We start from the raw sequence: 18197 nt of genomic DNA on the forward strand, positions 1-18197 counted from the left end.
TGAAGGAATAAGCAGACTCTGAGAAGGAGACACAGCAATAACCAAATCCTTTCCTCATTACCTCTTGGATAATATCCAGATACCAAAAGTTGTACTTTTTCTGCAATAAGGGAGATTTTGGTTTGATGAAGGGGCCAATTTCTTTTCAAAAAAGTCAAAACAAATGAACACACTTCCCCAGCAATAACAAAACCTATAAATCAAGGCTGTTGGTAATCCACAAGGGTTTATTTCCACTTTAGACCCCTGCTGGGAGCAACAATGCAGAAGCCCTTTAGAGAGAGGTCAAGCATGTGATACAAAAAATACAAAATACAACATCCTTTACATGTGCCATTCATAGACATAGGAGTGTGCTTTGAAGAACCAGTTGGAGAAGTGGATACTTCTCAGTCATTCCCTCTCAGGGGCTTCTCCGGCTGCCTTGCTCTGATGGAGATTTCCAGAAGAGAGCTCCAGGGAAAAGGAGAACAATCAGCCTTGTGAGGGCCAGAGAGGCTGCTGGCAGTCAGGGAAGCTCTAAGTGCTCTGGCTAGAAGGACCCTGCGGGGGACCTTACGCCTCCTGTTGTTGATGGAGAACCAGAGACTCAGAGAAGGAAAATGATTTGTCAAAGGTCATACAGCCAGTTGCGGGCAGAGCTGGGACTAGAACCCAGGACGCTTGGCTCTTTTCACTGCCTGTCATGGGTGAGTCTCTGCTTCTCTTGACTCTGGAAAATGAAGGAGTGGATCCCTCTGAATGTCCAGTGGGGTAGATCCTTTGTCCAACTCATGCACCAGGGATGTCAGGCAGCCTGGCAGGATTTGGGTGACTCCTAATGTGCCAACACCACCCTTTCTTCCATTTTCTTGCCCAAAAGCACAGCAGGACACAGCATGGGTCTTTTCCTTTCTGGGGTAATCAGCTAAGTCTCCACATTTGGGTCTGGGATTCAGGTAGCCTTTTAGAAATACATTTCAAGGCTGAAAGGTTGCTTTGTGCTTGTCTGGAGAAGCAGGTGTGGACACCCGTGGTGTCAGCTGGTATTCCAGGGTACAAATGTGTTCTGAGTTGACAATGGGAATTTAAAGGCTTGGTGAGTCTCCCACTGCTATTCTGCTCCCACCAGTCACCACAAACCTTTCCAACTTTCTCCATGTCCTTTGAAATTCCTTTAATGGGGAACATAAGGGTTAAGGCTTGGACAGCAAGAAGCTTTCGGGTGAGAAACCCGAGGGATGAGAGTGCTCCAAGGGATTACACTCAGAGAGAGGGGCTTGGCTATGAGCCATCTCCTAAAACCTGAATGATCTTCTGGAGGAGGGACTAGGCCAAGGCTAGTCCCAGAGGGCAGAGCAGAAAAATATACAGACTCGGAACTCAGTTCTATGTTAGAAATCATTTTCTAATAGTCAAGTCTAAGCTCAGTTATACCAAGAGTAGGACTGATGGGTTTGATAAGTGGTCAGGAGTGAATAAAGGCCACTGGGGTAAGCAGCATGACCTGGGGAGGAGTGCTGGGATTGACGCAGAGGCCTTGGTTGAGCTCCTGATTGTATTACTGGGGAGTGAGGCCGGGACAGGCGAAGAGAGTTGGACAGGCTCAGGAATGCAGGCCTCTTGCCTAGAGCCTTTTCCTTATACCACACGGCTGCCTCTCAGGGTCCCGGGGCTGTCTCGGTAGGAGGAGCCACTGCTAGGTCCGTGTGTTCCATTCCATTTGGTCTGATAAGCAATGTGGAGGGTGCTGTTGTAAGTGCGCTGTAGCTTTGCTCAGGCCGGAGCAGGGGAGGCAGGCCCCGAGGAAGTAAGTCAGTTCACCGCTCCACTTGGGGCTCCACCCGGGGCTCCCCGATGCTTCGTGGTGAGCCTATCTGCTCCCACACCCAGTCCACATAGTTGGAGACCTTTGTGTAGACTCCATAGACCTGCTTGCTGCCACATTCTTCAGGTCCCCCCCAGGACACCAGGCCCTGTACCACCCAGCGCTGGCTCAAGTCATCAAGGATGACAAAGGCCCCACCACTATCTCCAAGGCACGTGTCTTTGCCGCCCTCATAGTAGCCGGCGCAGAACATGTTCTCCGTGACGCTGTAGTTGCCTGAGCGGGACTCATAGCTGCTTTTGCACTCAGCGTGTGGCACCACGGGTAACTTGACATACTGCAGGACATCCGACAAGGTCCGTGTGCCGCTGCTGATGATCTCATCCACGGTCACATTGGGATTGGAGATGCCCCAGCCGGCCACCAGGCCCAGCATGTTGGGGGCCGGGCCTTCAGGCTCAAGCCTCGGCAGGCAGATAGGCATGATGTGGGGTCCCAGGGGCACGGGCTCCTGCAGCTGCACCAGAGCTATATCGTGGTTGTAGTTTTGGATGTTGAAGTCTGGGTGGAGCACCATTCGGGCGGCTGAGCTGTTGATCGCCCCCGACCTGTTCCGCACATCATGCAAGCCCAGGTAGACGGTGACGTGCTCCTTGGACACTGGTATCACCGTGTTGTCTCTACGCTGGGAGCGCAGCACGTGAGCTGCTGTGACGACCCAGGACTCAGACAGCAGGGCCCCACTCCCAAACCACTTGTCGTTCGGCACCCTCGAAGTGTCCTCCACCACTATCAGGGCCTGCCACGGGAAGAGGCCGGGCTCAGCATTTCGGCCCCCGATGATCCTCTTGACCAGGCTTGGCAGAGAGCGGGAGGGCTGACCACACTCTGTAAGGAGAAAGAAGGAGCAAGGGCAAGAGACAGAGACTGGTCAGGTCAGCCACATGACAGGAGCCACAAAGAGAAATTCACATCTCACCCACTATAGATTATGCCACCATGGGACTCTAACCTGCCTAGGTCATGCTAGCCTGGGAGAGCTCTACTCAGGGTCATTTGAGGTCTAAGTCTCTCTAGGCTGGCCCATCTCTAGTCTGGCTCTTCTGTAGCTGGGGCCCTCTCTATTCTGAACCATCTCTGGCTAAGACCAGTTGTGACCCAGACCATTTACACCATCTATTCCTAGCAGTGGTCACTTCTCCTCTTCCTGCTCTAGAAAGGCAGGTCCTATTTCAGAAGTGCTCATGCTATGGGAACCTAGAGAATTTCTGAAACGTTTTTCTCCAAGGGGACAGAGAGATGGAAGGAACCTAAAAAGCCAACTAGCAGGTCACAGCAAACACTAGGCTGGGAACAAAGACGCTGGAAGCCTTGACCTGGCTTTTCCATTTCCCGTGTGACTCTGAGTCAGTGAATTTCCATCTCTGGATTTCAATTTTTGATTTGTCAAATGAGGCATTTGGTCACAATGATCTCCAAGGATCCTTCAAATTCCAGGAATCCTTTAATTTTCATTTTATTTGCCTTGACCGTCACCATTTTCTAGGTGAGTAAACCTCCCCAGAGTTTAAGTGACTAGTCCAAAGGGATATGACTCTCAAGTCAGACAGCAGGGGCTTAACTAGATTCTGAGTCTTGTATCTCACCCTGACTCAATAGCTATTAAAACCATGGACATAGGCCCTCAAGCCTTTTCTTCTCTGTCCTAAAAGAATCTTGCTATAAATTGATGCCTATGGATTAAGGCCCAGGGCATCCAGGGCTGGGAAAGGTGGCATAATCTATAAGCAATGATGCATGGGCCCTGCTCTGGGCCACCCATCATTGCACCCAGGAGCTGTGGAGTACCTTTAGGGGAAGGAGAAAGATCTCAGAAACTTCGTTCCACTGAGTTGCACCCTGAGAATGCCATGTACCACCAGCCTCCTGCAGCCAAATGCTTCTGGCCCATGAGCAGAAGGTCTTCGGCACCAGGCCCCCACTGGCTACGAACATTCTTGCATGGCCTTTCCCAGGCAGGGTGCTTGGGTCTGGGAGGCAGACCTACTGTGAGTGTGGCCTCCTCCTGGTTGCAAATGGCCATGCTACACGCCTTGGCCTGGACGCTTTCGACAATCGTTTAGAGACCATGGAACATTTGAGTTTTCTTGGCAACTTTGGGAAAGCAGGCTTTTAGCAACCTAATGCTTTTCAGATGCTCTTCTTCCTGAGGCCAAATGCTTCTTGCATGATCCTGGGCACCCTGCCATTCACCCCAGGCTGGATGTGAACTGGTTTTTGTAACTCTCTGTGGCCCGGCCTTTCAAAGTTGAGGGTCAGCCTTCCAATTACAAGTAGCAAGCTGCAAGGCAACATCTCAACGCAGTTCTGTGACTGGTCCTACATATATCTAGTGCTTCAAGGCCCTCATCCGGTAAGGGACACGTCTGTGGTTGGTCCGTGGTCACAACAAAGTCAGCACTAAATGGTACCTTTCTCCAAGAAAAGTGCCAGTGGCACACTGCAGGTCATGCATCAGATCTGGAGAAACCTTGAACAGCTAATTTTTTTTTTTTTTTTTTTTTTTTGAGGTGGAGTCTCGCTTTGTCACCCAGGCTGGAGTGCAGTGGCATGATCTCGGCTCACTGCAACCTCTGCCTCCCGTGTTTAAGCAATCCTCCCACCTCAGCCTCCTGAGTAGCTGGGATTGCAGGCACACTCCACCATGCCCAGCTAATTTTTGTGTTTTTAGTAGAGATGGGGTTTCACCATGTTGGTCAGGCTGGTCTTGAACTCCTGACCTCATGATCTGCCTGCCTCTGCCTCCCACAGTGCTGGGATTACAGGTGTGAGCCACTACACCCGGCTGAGAACAGCTAATTTACGGATGGAAACCTGGAAGTTGAGAGAAGGCAAGTGACTCGCTCAAAATTGTTAGTGGGAAATCCAGAAGTAGAACTTGTTTCTCTGGGTCTAGCTTCATAGCTCCACTGGAATCTGTTTTTCTCCTTGATGTGTTCTTGTCCTTTTAAGAGGCTGAATGATGCAACAAGCTCTTGGGAGAGCTCATTGAAATGGGGTCATTCTTATTAGTTGCTGCCATTTCCCACCCAGTCTTTCCTGGGACAAAGGAATCTTCTTGAAATGTTATAGCCTTGGCTATGCTGAAGCCAGATTTGGGTTCTAGAGGACAGTGGTTCCTGAGGGAAGGTCTTTAAAACAAAAATGTGATACTCTAGGATTCAAGGTTCCTGAGGATGGCGTAAAACATGGTCATGGTAAAATAATGGCTCGGCATTGCTTATGTTGCCATCAAAAGTATTGAGTTCACCTTTCAGCTCTGCCTCTAACTTTCTACAAGTATCCTTGTGCAAATCACTACACTATTCTGATACTTAGTTTTCTCATTTATAAAATAAGGGGGCAAGTAATATTTGCTTAGCAGGCCTCCTAAAATGGTGGGCCTTATGACAATAGATGACATGGCTTTCTCCATCCTGGCCTGCATCCTGGTTCAATTACAGTGGTTTACGAGGAGAGAATTTAGAAATTTCTGGCCTGGTCCAATGATACACCATGGTTCTGCCCAACAATGGGTGTTAAAAGAATTTCATGACTCACTGTATCCAAGATGCTTGTACAAACATAGAGCATGATGACCATTAAGAGTCGTAGACTATCATAGGTCTCTTGGTCCTGATGCTTTACTTCTGAGGTATGGGATCCCAGATCCAGAGATGTGAAATTACTTACCAAAGATCACAGTTAGGAAATGGCAGCATCAGGATTAGTACCCAGGGCCCTGACTCCTTGCCCAGTGCCTTGTCCCTTTCCAAAGGTTGCGACATGAATTTCCAGCATGCAACCTATCCCTAGCTTTCTTTGGCTCACATAGTATTTTAGCAAAAATGGGCCATGGATTAATAATCCATGCCCAGATCCTTCAGTGTGCTGCAGCTCCACCATTCCTGTCTTCTCTGAGGCTTCGCTGCCTGGAGCCCATGGGTGTGCTTCTGGGCAAGCCTAACTGAGGTAAGTGGAATCAGCAGAGTGGGTGGGATGAACATTCCCTTACGCCACTTCCTCGTAAGTTTTTCTAAGAAATGAAGACCTCTTATGTGAAGCCTTCCTAATCAGTTCTTACCCCTCCAGTCATAGACAACCAGGCATTGTTACTTTCTTCTTCTCTGGGGTCCCATAGCACCTGTGATGGTCAAAACCTGACTCCCAAATGCTAACATGTTCTTCACTTCTTAAGGATGAATGATAGACAACGCCTTAGCCTTTCCATTTTAATGTCTAGTCTGATATCTAGAAGCCTACTGATATGTTTGGCCATGTCCCAAACTGGCTATGTCTCATTTCTCTCTTGCCTGCCACCACTTAAGATGTGCCTTTTGCCTTCTGCCATGATTGTGAGGCCTCCCCAACCATGTGGAACTGTGAGTCCATTAAACCTTTTTTCTGTATAAATTACCGAGTCTTGGATATGTCTTTATCAGCAGTGTGAGAACAGACTAATATACCTACTGAGTGAACATGGAAGGTTACTGAAATGTACCATTAATATAATAATACACTATGTCAGTTTACCCAACACTCTCATTCAGTAAAATACAAATATTTCCCAGTGCTTAACCATATTGCAGATTTCCTGCTGTTTGTGCAAACATGCAGATGGAATTAGACAGGACACTTAATTTTCAGTATTCCTCAATGCTGTCTTGAATGACTGTATCATTAAACTACTGCCATTCTTGCTTTTTTTTTAAAAAAAAGGTATAAATTACTATGTTGTAAATATTAAATTTAATTTTTTGTGGATTATTTGCTTAACCCTAGAGTGTGCATTTTGGGGCTATACTTTTTTAAGTTGACTTGAGTAGCTACACAGTGTGATTGCAATGCAAATTATCCATACTATTTATTTATTTATTGAGACGGAGTCTCACTCTGTCACCCAGGCTGGAGTGCAATGGTGCAATCTTGGCTCACTGCAGCCTCCACCTCCTGGGTTCAAGCGATTCTCCTGTTTCAGCCTCCCAACTAGCTGGGATTACAAGCATGCACCACCACGCCTGGCTAATTTTTGTATTTTTAGTACAGATGGGGTTTCATCATGTTGGCCAGGCTGGTCTCTAACTCCTGACCTCAGATGATCCGCCTGCCTTGGCCTCCGAAAGTGTTGGGATTACAGGCATGAGCCACCATGCCCAGCCCATACTTTTAATGCTAAAGCAAATGTCCCCAAAATCTGTATGCACAGTGACACTTCCTGTTACCACAAAATTTTCTTTCCATTTTAAAGTGGAGTTAGTAAGTAAACCACGGGAAAGGCAGCAATCAGAAAGGCTTGACCACGTTGCTGTTTGGAAGAAAGAATTTCTCACTCTGTCCTATCGTGATGTTGTCTGTCTTATCATCTCCTTGATAGCATGGTGACTGCTTGAGGACAGGGTGCCCACTTTTTAAATTTCCCTCTCATGATAGCAGGCACACACACAAACTGTGTTATATGAAACAGCTGGTGGCAAGGGCACAGAGAAAGGACAGGAGGGCTCTTGGAGTGATGGAAGAGGCAGAATGTACAGGCTGGTTTGAGAAGGTGTGAAGCAGGGCTTCTCTGACCTTTCACCTTTTGAAGACATCTCTTAAAAAGCAACCAAAGCATCACCTCCCCTTTCCCCCATCTCCCTATTAACAGCCAGAAAACCTGGGGCCCTAGGGCCTTGGATGGAAAACCTTGAGGCAAAGGATTTGGAGAGTGAGGTACCTGGAAGGCAGGTGGGCAGGCTTCTCCCCAGTACTTTATTCATCCAGAATCCTTGGGCAGAACAGGTATATATACCTGGATTAGTGAAAGAGGTTAGGAGAAGAGGGAGAAAATGGTTGATTGTAGCTCATGGAAAATAGATCTGGGTACTTAATTTCTCTAAAGTGAGTTATTACAAAAGTCTTCCAAATGGTCACGTAGGCTCAGATACAATTCTGAGCCTAGATGTACTAAAAAGAATGAGGAAGAAAGTGGAAGGCTGTGGCAGGTAGTCTCCGGGATATAATCCTCCAAAGAGACCAATCAACCTCCAAATAGCCTTCAAATACCCCTAGGGCTATCATCCTAGTCCCTCTATCAAACTCCTGTGCGACCTGAAGGATCTTTCTAAAATGGGAATCTGACCATGTCCTTTCTCATCTCAGAATCACCAACGGCTTGCTGTCACCCTCAAAAATAAGCACCACACTCTTCAGCATGGCGTCTGTCCAAAGCTCTGGGGAATCCCACTGCTGCCTGGCTGAGGGCTGCTCTCCTCCCCATCCCATGCTGCCCAGCCCCTGGCAGGCACCTCCCCTTCACTTGTCACAAAGACCTGGGCTCACATGGCTCTCTGTTGGACAGACACCCTTTGCTTTCTTCTCCATTTGACAGACTTTAATAAGTCACATTTGTGGCCACCGTCTCATTGGAGTCTCACAATAGCTCTAAGAGCTTCATCACTGTTCCCTCTTTTAAAAATGAGGACTTGGGGCCAGGCACAGTGGCTCACACCTGTAATCCCAGCACTTTGGGAGGCCAAGGTGGGTGGATCACAAGGTCAGGAGTTCGAGACTAGCCTGGCCAACATGGCAAAACCCTGTCTCTACTAAAAATACAAAAATTAGCTGGGTGTGGTGGCAAGCACCTGTAATCCCAGCTACTTCGGAGGCTGAGGCAGGAGAATTGCTTGAACCCAGGAGGCGGAGGTTGCAGTGAGCTGAGATCACGTCACTGTACTCCAGCCTGGGTAACAGAATGAGACCCTGTCTCAAAAACAAAAACAAAGAGAACTTGGAGGCTTAGGTGAGTCAGGAGAATGTTCTCAGTGCTTGCATGCCAGAGAGGCAGAGCCGATGGGCCTTCCTTTCTCCCTGAGAGTTCCTTTTCTGCTAGGGACTATGAGTGTGTGTTGAGGGGGTGTTGGGCAGCCACAAGGCAGGGAAGAGGCAGTTTATGTCTCTAAGCACTTTTCCTCCCAGTTCCAACCAACCTCCCAGTGTGGCCAATGGACAGGTTATTGCTGGTTCTTCATGCTTTGGCCAGCGTGCTGCTGCCCAGTTGCTGGGGCAGTCAGGGGTCTCCCTGCCAGGTGGCATGGATGAGGCCTGGACAGAGACTGCGGTGGCTGTGCTTGAGCTATGGTCAGGGCATATGCTGGGTGACCTGGAGAGGCAGAGGATCTGCGTCTCACTCCCCAACCCTGCATGGACCCTGTTCTTCTCAGGGGAACAGGTCTTTGAAGGAAGGACCCCTACCTGCTGAATGGGTCTGGCCTGGTGAGATGTTGCCCTCACCCAGAAGCCAAGGCAGATACTGGGTGGAGCAGCAATACTGGCCATTTATTGGAAAGCCCAGCTCAGCCTCAGACTACATGAAGGAGTTTAACTTGGGAGATTCCAAGCTTTCTTTAGAGTCTCGTATCTTCCCTTAGTGGTGTGAATTTGTGATTCCTTCATGCTCTCACCAACAACTCATTAGTAAATCAGTGCTAGATTTAAAATTAAAACAAAAAAAAGCCTGGGTTTTCGTCTTGAGACCGTTTCTGCCTCTCTATATGGACACGGTAACACAAGCTCATGGAAAGTGAGAACCTGATGAGAAGATGCGTGAGTGACATGTTTCGCCTTATCAGGCTCTACACGTGCATGAGCAGTGATTCCTTTCAGAGCTGTCTCAGCCCCCAGCCCAACCCTGAGGCCCCGAGAGTGTGAGATGGAAGTAGGATGGCTTAGCATGGAGGGCTCACCTGTGATATTGTTGAGCATCTTGTAATAGGGCTCCTGGCAGGAGTATTTGATCTCAGACTTGTATGTGGTGAGGTTGTTCCTTGTGGAGAAGGTGACCAGCCCGTGTTCCAGCTCCCCCGGGGCTCTACAGTCTACAACTGAGAGAGAAGAAGTGAGATCCCTCAACTGCTTTTTGCTCATCCTCTTTCGGATGTATCCTCTTATCTGATGGATCAGTCTCATGCAAACGTACGGGTTGTGTACTGCACACAATTCCAGAAAGCAAGAGTATAATGCCTCTGAATGGTGCCCCCGGGATGTGCGGTGTACAACCCGTGAATCTACCAGTGGTCCTGCTTTTGCGGTCTCTCTCATACATTATGGTACTACTGTGTGGTCAACTCACCTGGCCGGTGTCCGTTTTGGGTAGGGGAAGACCTACTGAGATTTAAGCAGACTCCAGTCTCTTCCCCACCACGGTCCCTTTCTTTGACTTCTAGTTTTATTGGGCAATGCTCTCTGCCTCTTGTGCCCTAGCATGAAACCCTTGGCTTAGTGAGAAAATTCTAGTTGACATAAACCAAATAATCTTTTGTTCTTCTAGTCCCAACCACAGGCTGAGAGCAGCTAATGCGCTCACATTAGAGTTTGGCACAAAAAACAAAAAACCCAGCTCCTGTATGAGTACACAGCCCCACCCTGCTGCCTCTCTACAGGCAACTTGCTTGGCCATAGAAGGCAGGAGGCAGGGTTAGAGGCAGATCGGCTTTCAGTCTTCCCCTGTTCGTTTTCTGTAATTGTTAATGGCTGGGCGTTGGAGCTGGCCGAAGTCCTAGTACAGGACATGACTAAAGATACCTGTTCCTCAGAGGTGGTTTTTGGGGAGCTTTCCAGTCCAGCTCGGTATTAGGGGAGTTGTAGCTCTGATGGAGCCCAGCGTGAGTCAGCTGACAGTTGGCACCTTTTCACAGCCACATCAGAGGCTCTGGACCCAAATTTGTCAATCTTTTCATTCCTGAGGAAATCCTAATCTTAGGTATAACAGCCAACTCCAGAGTTGAAAAATCATAGACGAATCACAGAATTTCACTGCTGGAAAGAAACGTGAAGTAGGCAATCTAGAATGTCCTCTTTAATTTTATCTATGAGCCTACAGAGGAGACTTGACTCATGTAAGGTCGTATAGCAATTCCAGAAAACAAGTGTGAGAGCTAGATTTGACCTCAAATCCAGTGCTGTTTTAGTAAATGGAACTAATAGTGCCTAAGGGTCTGTTTTCCAGTTAAATGGCCTGTTCTAGATATTAGCTGGCTAATGCTGGATATCAGTTGTCAGAATTTCCAGAGCCTTGGTAAAATTTCCAAAGTTCCATGTCCTCCTGAATTTTACCTGGTCATTTTGGGAAATAGTGAGGGATAATTTACCTCTGAGTGCTATTTAGACATTGTGATTTTAACTTTAGGACTCCAAATTCATCTCTTTTTGATTAGAGAGTCCATTCAAAACATAAATAATTCCAAGACCCTCCAGGTTGGAGGAGAAGATGAAGGAAGGGCATAAATATAGGTACTTTTTATCCACAAAGAAGGCAAGCCAAGGTTTTGCCCTGGCCTCCCATCCAATCACGCTGGACAAATCATCTCCATTTGTTTTGATGATCCAAAAGTAGAGATGCTCTTCTACTCTGTGAGGTAACCGTGTGCAGCTCAACACTAGGATAATGAGGCAATCATATTTGTTATTTAAATACTATTAACAGTTTTGAATTTATTTTCTGCTAAAGAAGATTTTTCCTCTGTTTTTAGAAAATGCCACTGACCTGGTACCTAGGTATTGGTATGACTCATGTCCCTTAACTTTGCTCCAGCAGTTCATCTTGTCAAAGTGGTCTCAGGACCTGACCACCTAGTTCAGGAGTTCCAGGGTTGGCCTTAGGGTGGCTAGATGGTCGGCCCCTGGGAGCCTGTTATGTGGCTGATGCTGGGGGACAGATATTTTCTGGGTGGAGGACCTACTTTCACATCACTTCAGAGAAGCATCTTTGCCCACTGATACAGCTGGCCCTACAACTAGGTAGAGGGGTGATAAATAGTGGCGCATAGAGGGTTGTGTCAGTGTGGAGGGCTGCACTTTCTTTCCAGGTCCACAGGGGCAGGGAAAAAGCCTTATCTCTCCGGGACCTGGAAGTGACTTCCCATTGAGCAGCTCTGTCTGGCAAAATCAGGACATACTAGACCCTGCTTCCTCCGCTGGTCATGCTCTTTGCTTTAGGAAGGGTTTTATCCTTTTCTCTAAAGTTCTCTCTGGCCAGTTCCACACTCCGGAATCAAAACACCCTTCTCTTTCCCCTGGCCTTGGCGGTACCACCCGACACCCCATCTCCACGGTAATTACTTGTTGACACTTATTTTCCTCCAGACACACCTATCTTGACCTGCAGTTCCAAGCGTGACATGCTGTACTGGGGGTCTTCCTAGAGAATGATGCACGGTCAGCTAACCCTGGTACTCAGGCCTGGGGGAATTGGGCTCTAGCGCCCTCCCTGGCCTCATCTTCTCTTCTCCCCTTGGTGCACCTACCCTCCAAACACCAGCTCCTTCAGTGTGCTCCCCTGCTGCCTCCTGCTCCCAAGAGGAGGCTGGTGCCATCCCTGCTGCCTGGGGCATCCTGTGTCCATGCTCTGGCCACCCTGGAGGCCTTGATGAAACACTCCTTCCTCTTGAAAGCCTTTCTAATGCTAAATGGGCAGGGCTGCTTCCTTGTTCGGAACTTTCACTCATATTTCTTTGATGGCATGTATCTCATGCTGCCCACATCGAAGCTATGACAATTATTTGGATATATATCAAAGCTTCCTCTTAAATTCTGATTCCCTGTATGGTACTGTGATTGCTGTTAATACTTTGTAGGTTTAAAGACATTTGTTCAACTGACGCTTGTCTTTAGCAGACAGCCCATCTCTTCCTTCAGTGGTGCCTCTAGTCAAGAATGGCACCTCAGGCTCCAGACTGCCCAGAGCTGTGCCCTCACCACATAGCCATTTAATCACCAAATAGATCGGGCAGTCCATTTAATGCAAAGGTTCTCTGACACGTGTGTCCAGATGTTCAGATGGAAGCAGAGATTCCTGCTGCCACTCCCTAGCCCTTTCTCTATCACTGGTTAGGACCTGTGATGTCCCATGGCACAGAGCTGGGACCACTGCTTTCAAGTGTGATACCTATCTTTTTAAAATTTTTAATCAGCAAATTTTAAGAAACATAAACTTGTAAGCCCCAGAGGAAAGAAGTTCTAATGATGACGTTTCAGCCCCGCGCTAGGGAGGGGTAAAGGGATACTTGCGTGAATGAGAAAACATTCAGATTCTCAAAAATCCACACTATGTGAGTTATTATTTGCCTTACATACTCATGGTGGTTAAGAAAATAGCAACAGGTGACACTTTCAGATTCATAAAGTCACAGGCAGTCTGGCTCATTTAAACTTGAAATGTAGAATGGATTAGAAACCACTCTGACCTGGTCAGCCTGAGGCCACATGATTTTATATTAAATCTTGTGTCTCTAGGACCAAAGGCATTTTTTTTTTCCTTTGAGAAAAGTACAGTCCACTCAGAGGTGCTAAAATAAATCCCATATTTTTTTTTCATTATTTTCTGGAGTAGTGTTTGAATGACAGGCAAACCCTCAAGTGGAGAATTTGTTTTCACTCATGTAGCAGCTTCAACGGCTGAGATCATGTTGCCTTGTTCAGCACTCATTCTAATCCACACTGAAAGGGGCACGGGAGTGTTGTTTGGTGGGAGGGGAGGTGCAGCTCTGGGCCTCGGGGGTCTTGGGAGTGATCCATTTCTGGATGTCTGCTTTGTGTGTGGTCCCGTCATTCACTCTGTCACTTGCTCTGACTTGAGTTCGCTCTCCAGATCGATTTCGTTTTCTGCCACCATGGTGAAGATCAAAGAGAGATCAAGAGATACAGAGGAAGGAAGCAGAGAGAGGAAGAGCAAGATAGATAGAGAGAGAAAGAGAGAGAGAGAGAGAAATTAGCAAGCAAAGCAGAAACAGTTTATGCAGGAAATACAGAAATCACTCCACTAGAATTGATTAAGAATGCACAGTTTAGGTACAGCCAGTGTGAAGAACAGTTGGGATTGTGGAATTTGTATCATTCTGAGAATTTGCAGAGTCATACATCCTGGCTCATGAGGATTATAAAAATCTGTCCCTGGAGGGAGCTTTGCATGCATCTGGTTCAAACCCTCACTTGACAGCATTCAGGGTAGAACAGAACTTGTCCGGGGTCACCACAGCAAGGTGGAGGCAGGGCCAGAACAACGACCCATAATTCCCAGCCTCTTTCCTAGTGCACATTTCTTTACCACACAGTGCACACCTCTTGTCTGTTTCCAGCCCTGTACCCCACAATCCCTGGGGACTCTCAACTCCTCAGTCCTGTCTATGCCTTTCCCCTAGGACCTGGCACAGTGCCTGGTACAGAGAGATACTCAATAAATACTTACTGAGTGAGAAAAGATGCTGCGTATGCCTGAATGGGAATTCTAACAGTCTTAATCCAGCCTATTTTGGGAGAATAGGGTAATAATAGGGAGAGAAACAATTCCTCTTTACTAAAAAATGACAGGGTGTTCTGTTGTATGCTAACACAAGTCAGGGAAAAATATTAATCAAGGAAACATTATCCAAAAATATGAATGAGAGAAATGAAACCTCTTCCCAGTAAGGGGATTGGGTTGGGGGAGGAGGAGTTTGTTGATCTTTTGCACGTTTCCGGCCCTCCATCGGTATAGTGTGTATATTAACCCAGTTAATCCCCAGACCAATCTTGAGGGCAGGAAACTGAGGCTAAATGAGTCTGAATACATCGATTAGAGACGCTCAGCTGGTAGAATCTGCATTTGAATCTAGAACTTCCTGACTCCAAAGCCTGATTCTGTCCCAGACACCCCATATCCTCCTTTACCTTCTCCTTCAACATGGCCCTTGCTTTGTTCTGCGGTGCTTCGCTTACAATGCTTTCACAGCACTGCACCTAGAGCCTCAGACTGGGGGAGGTGGTGGCTGTGGCCACCAGCACTTGAGTTCCTCTGTGCCTGGCCCTTGTCTTTTCCATCTGACTTCCCCATAGAACTCTGCACAGGCATCCAGTCAACATTTTTTGAAACATTTTGTTAAAGCCATGAAATGCCCCCTCTTTCCCCACCCTAGGCTCTGACTCCAGCCACATCATACGAAAGGAAAAACTAAGAACAAGCATATTTCACTTCAAAGTTCTGCCTGGGATTTGCCTTAAGGGAATGTCCCCCTTGGGACAATGGAAGGACATTTGTCTGCCTACTGAATCAAGGCCATGTAGGAGAAAGGGAAGAGGACAGTGCTCCAGTTTGCATGAAATAATGAAAGGAAGATGGGTGGGACCAACTCCAATCCTAGTTTTTTTGATTTTTTTTTTTTTTTTTGAGATGAAAGTCTTGCTCTGTCACCCAGGCTGGAGTGAGTGCAATGGCACAGTCTTGGCTCACTGCAACCTCCACCTCCTGGGTTCATGCAATTCTCCTGCCTCAGCACCCCCCGAGTAGCTGGGATTACAGGTATGCACCACCACACACAGCTAATTTTTATATTTTTAGTAGAGACAGGATTTCACCATGTTGGCCAGGTTGGTCTGGAACTCTAGACCTCAAGTGATCCACCCACCTCTGCCTCCCACAGTGCTGGGATTACAGACATGAGCCACCTTGCCAGGCTCTAATTCTTGACCTCACCTCTCCATTGTAAAGCAAATTCCCTCTTCTCTCTCCCTTCCTTCCCTGACTATTTCTGTCGCTGTGCTGCCTCTCATCAATGTTGGCCATAGATAAGTTTCTAAAACTGTGGTCCTTAGAAATCTTTCATTGAAACCACCTGAGTGCTGAGGGGTGGTTGCAGGGGGTGGTGGTGAGGTGAAGTGGTTGGAAGCTTGTATTTTTACAAAGCTCAGTAGATGATATATATAGACTATATTATTTTAAAACCAATGGGCACGTATTATAAAATATAAAGGTAGTCCAAACTCCTTAATTTATAGTTGAGGCGAAGGGTCTTATTCAGTCACAGAGTTGGTTAGGGGCAGGGCCAAAGCAAGAACTCTGGGTCCCAGCAGCCAGTGAAGAGCCGTATCCTCTGCTTCATGCAGGCCTGCTGCGCTGACCCCACAGCCCTTCCCGCACAGCCCTAAATCATGAGCTGTCTCAGAAGACAGAGGGGATACGGCTCACGGCCACGTGAAGACTAGCAAGGTCACTCAGCTCTGGGCACCAGCACCAAACTAGTTTCCTGAATTAGCAATTGCCAAAGCTGGTTTCAAGCCTGGACACACGCTATTCCTTTAGTAAGTCTGGCAACCCTTCTATTAGGCTGAAGTAAAATTGGTATTTAACAGAGTAAACTGGGGACCACAAGAAGTTTCTTTTGGGATCCTAACGTCTGATTGCCAAAAGGGGCATTGATATTCTTTTGTCCCCAACCCTTGTGTGTCTGTTAAATTCCTGCTCCCATCCCCCTTAGAGTACTCCTGCCACGCTTTCACCCTTGCATGCTCTGCCCGTATCCCACCAGTGTTGGGGAGCTCACTATCTTTATAACAACCCATTAGGCTTTCTTACTTTTACAGGTGGGAATCTTGTTACTCCACGTCCCATCCTTCAGACACTCGATCTGGAACGTGTCCATCTCCACATTATCCTGGGAAGAGACAGGAAGAAGGGAGTGGGAAGAAGGAAGTGGGGGTGGTGTCAGAGGTTGTTTCCTGGCAAAACCAACTCAAGTTCCACATGTGCCTGTCCTCGATTGAGATTTTCCACCCAGGGGCCTCCAAGGGCAAGCTTGAAGGTAGGGGAAAGATACATGTTGAATTCATATTCCCTTTTCATACTCCAGAGAGGGGCAAGGGCTGTGTGTAAGAAGGGGTTTGGGCAACTCTCTATGAAGGGAAAGCTGTAGCATTGACTCCTTTTTCAGAGCAGTGGCTCTCAAACTAGGGCAAGTGGTCAGCATCTCCTAGAAGGCTTGCTAAAACACGGGCTGGGGGGCTTCTCCCCCAGAGTTTCTGATTCAGTGGGGCTGGCCTACCCCAGCACTTGCATTTCCAACAAGTCCCCTGTGATGCTGAGACTGAGGACCCCTCTCGGAGAACTATTCCTTGAAAGCGGTGGTCTTCTAGCTTGGCTGCACCAATCACTGGTCCCAGCCCCAAAATGTCTGCTTTAATTGATCTAAAGTGAGAGCTGAGAGGTGATTTTTTTTTTTTAAAGCTAACCACGTGATTCCTAGAACTACTGCTTCAGGGGTTGGGAGAATGAGGGGAACCCATCCATTACATTTTTTTTTTTTTTTCTGAGATGGAGTTTTGCTCTTGTCACCTAGGCTGGAGTGCAACGGTGCGATCTCAGCTCACTGCAACCTCCATTTCCTGGATTCAAGTGATTCTCCTGCCTCAGCCTCCCAAGTAGCTGGGATTACAGGTGCCCAACCACCACGCCTAGCTATTTTTTGTATTTTTTAGTAGAGATGGGGTTTTGCCATTTTGGCCAGGCTGGTCTCAAACTCCTGAGCTCAGGTGATCCACCTGCCTTGGCCTCCCAAGGTGTTGGGAGCCACAACGCCCGGCCCCATCTCCTACTTTTAAAATGTCTGCTTCCTTTTCTGGTATCCCATTCCACTCTACCCTATAAGCCTGATGAACTTTGTTTACAGTTCTCAGCCTTGATCATAGAGCTGTATGGATCCATATTTTTATTTATTTAATTTTTTGAGACGGAGTCTCGCTGTGTCACCAGGTTGGAGTGCAGTGGTGCTATCTCAGCTCACTGCAACCTCCACCTCCCAGGTTCAAGTAATTCTCCTGCCTCAGCCTCCTGAGTAACTGGGACTACAGGTGCACACCATCATACCTGGCTAATTTTTGTATTTTTAGCAGAGAAGGGGTTTCACCATGTTGGCCAGGATGGTCTCGATCTCTTGACCTTGTGATCCACCCACCTCGGCCTCCCAAAGTGCTGGGATTACAGGCATGAGCCACTGTGCCTGGCCCATATTTTTAAAATTCAAACCCACTCATGCTCTGACTCGGGGGAGGGGAACAAACTTTTGTGCCATTTTCAGAGTGTGAGAATGTCTGGGATACATGCTTTGGAATTTCCGGAGCATTTGAGAAGTTGATGGGCAGCTAGGAAATTCTGTGCTGGAACTATGACCAGTGCTGGCAGCCCATCTGCCCTGGGGAGGGGGCAGGGGGGGAGATTTTCTGTGGGCTAGTCACTCCCCTTTCCCAGGCAGGGCTCTGCACCTTCAGCACTTTGTAGCCTGTGTCACAGCTGACGAGCACTTGGTCTTTGAAGGAATACTTGGCTTGGGAAGGCTCGAGTTTCCCATGGACAGGAGGCCGTAGCTCTGGGCACTCATTTCCTGGTGGGGAGCAAATGAAAGAACAGCAGGTGAGAAAATGAGAAGTCTTACCTTAAAGGGCCAGTCCCTAGAAAGCAAGGCCTGATGAAGGTGAATACAATATGAAACTGGGTATTGGAGACGTGGATCTTCCAGGCCCTGCAAGAGACTAATTCTGGAACCGTGAATAGGACAGTTTCCAACTTGGA

At 47.7% G+C, this 18197-nt stretch overlaps 1 protein-coding gene across 7 annotated transcripts in view; it reads right to left on the reverse strand.

Moving 5' to 3' along the window:
* MASP1 (MBL associated serine protease 1) overlaps positions 1 to 18197 on the reverse strand; it is a 74010-nt gene that overhangs the window by 16222 nt on the left and 39591 nt on the right. For 3 of the 7 annotated variants that reach the window (XM_012470864.3, XM_012470863.3, XM_012470862.3), the window contains exons 7-10: positions 17891 to 18009; positions 16209 to 16287; positions 9568 to 9705; positions 7560 to 7634 (exon numbers count right to left, since the gene is read on the reverse strand). In XM_012470864.3, the coding sequence (XP_012326287.2) occupies positions 7560 to 7634; positions 9568 to 9705; positions 16209 to 16287; positions 17891 to 18009 (411 nt within the window). The other 4 variants (XM_012470860.3, XM_012470861.3, XM_012470866.3 and 1 more) reach the window with 2 other exon arrangements.

Source organism: Aotus nancymaae, unplaced genomic scaffold, assembly GCF_030222135.1.
Source record: "Aotus nancymaae isolate 86718 unplaced genomic scaffold, 86718_ANA_hifiasm-v0.15.2.pri h1tg000067l, whole genome shotgun sequence".
In the NCBI taxonomy this organism is placed as follows: Eukaryota; Metazoa; Chordata; class Mammalia; order Primates; family Aotidae; genus Aotus; species Aotus nancymaae.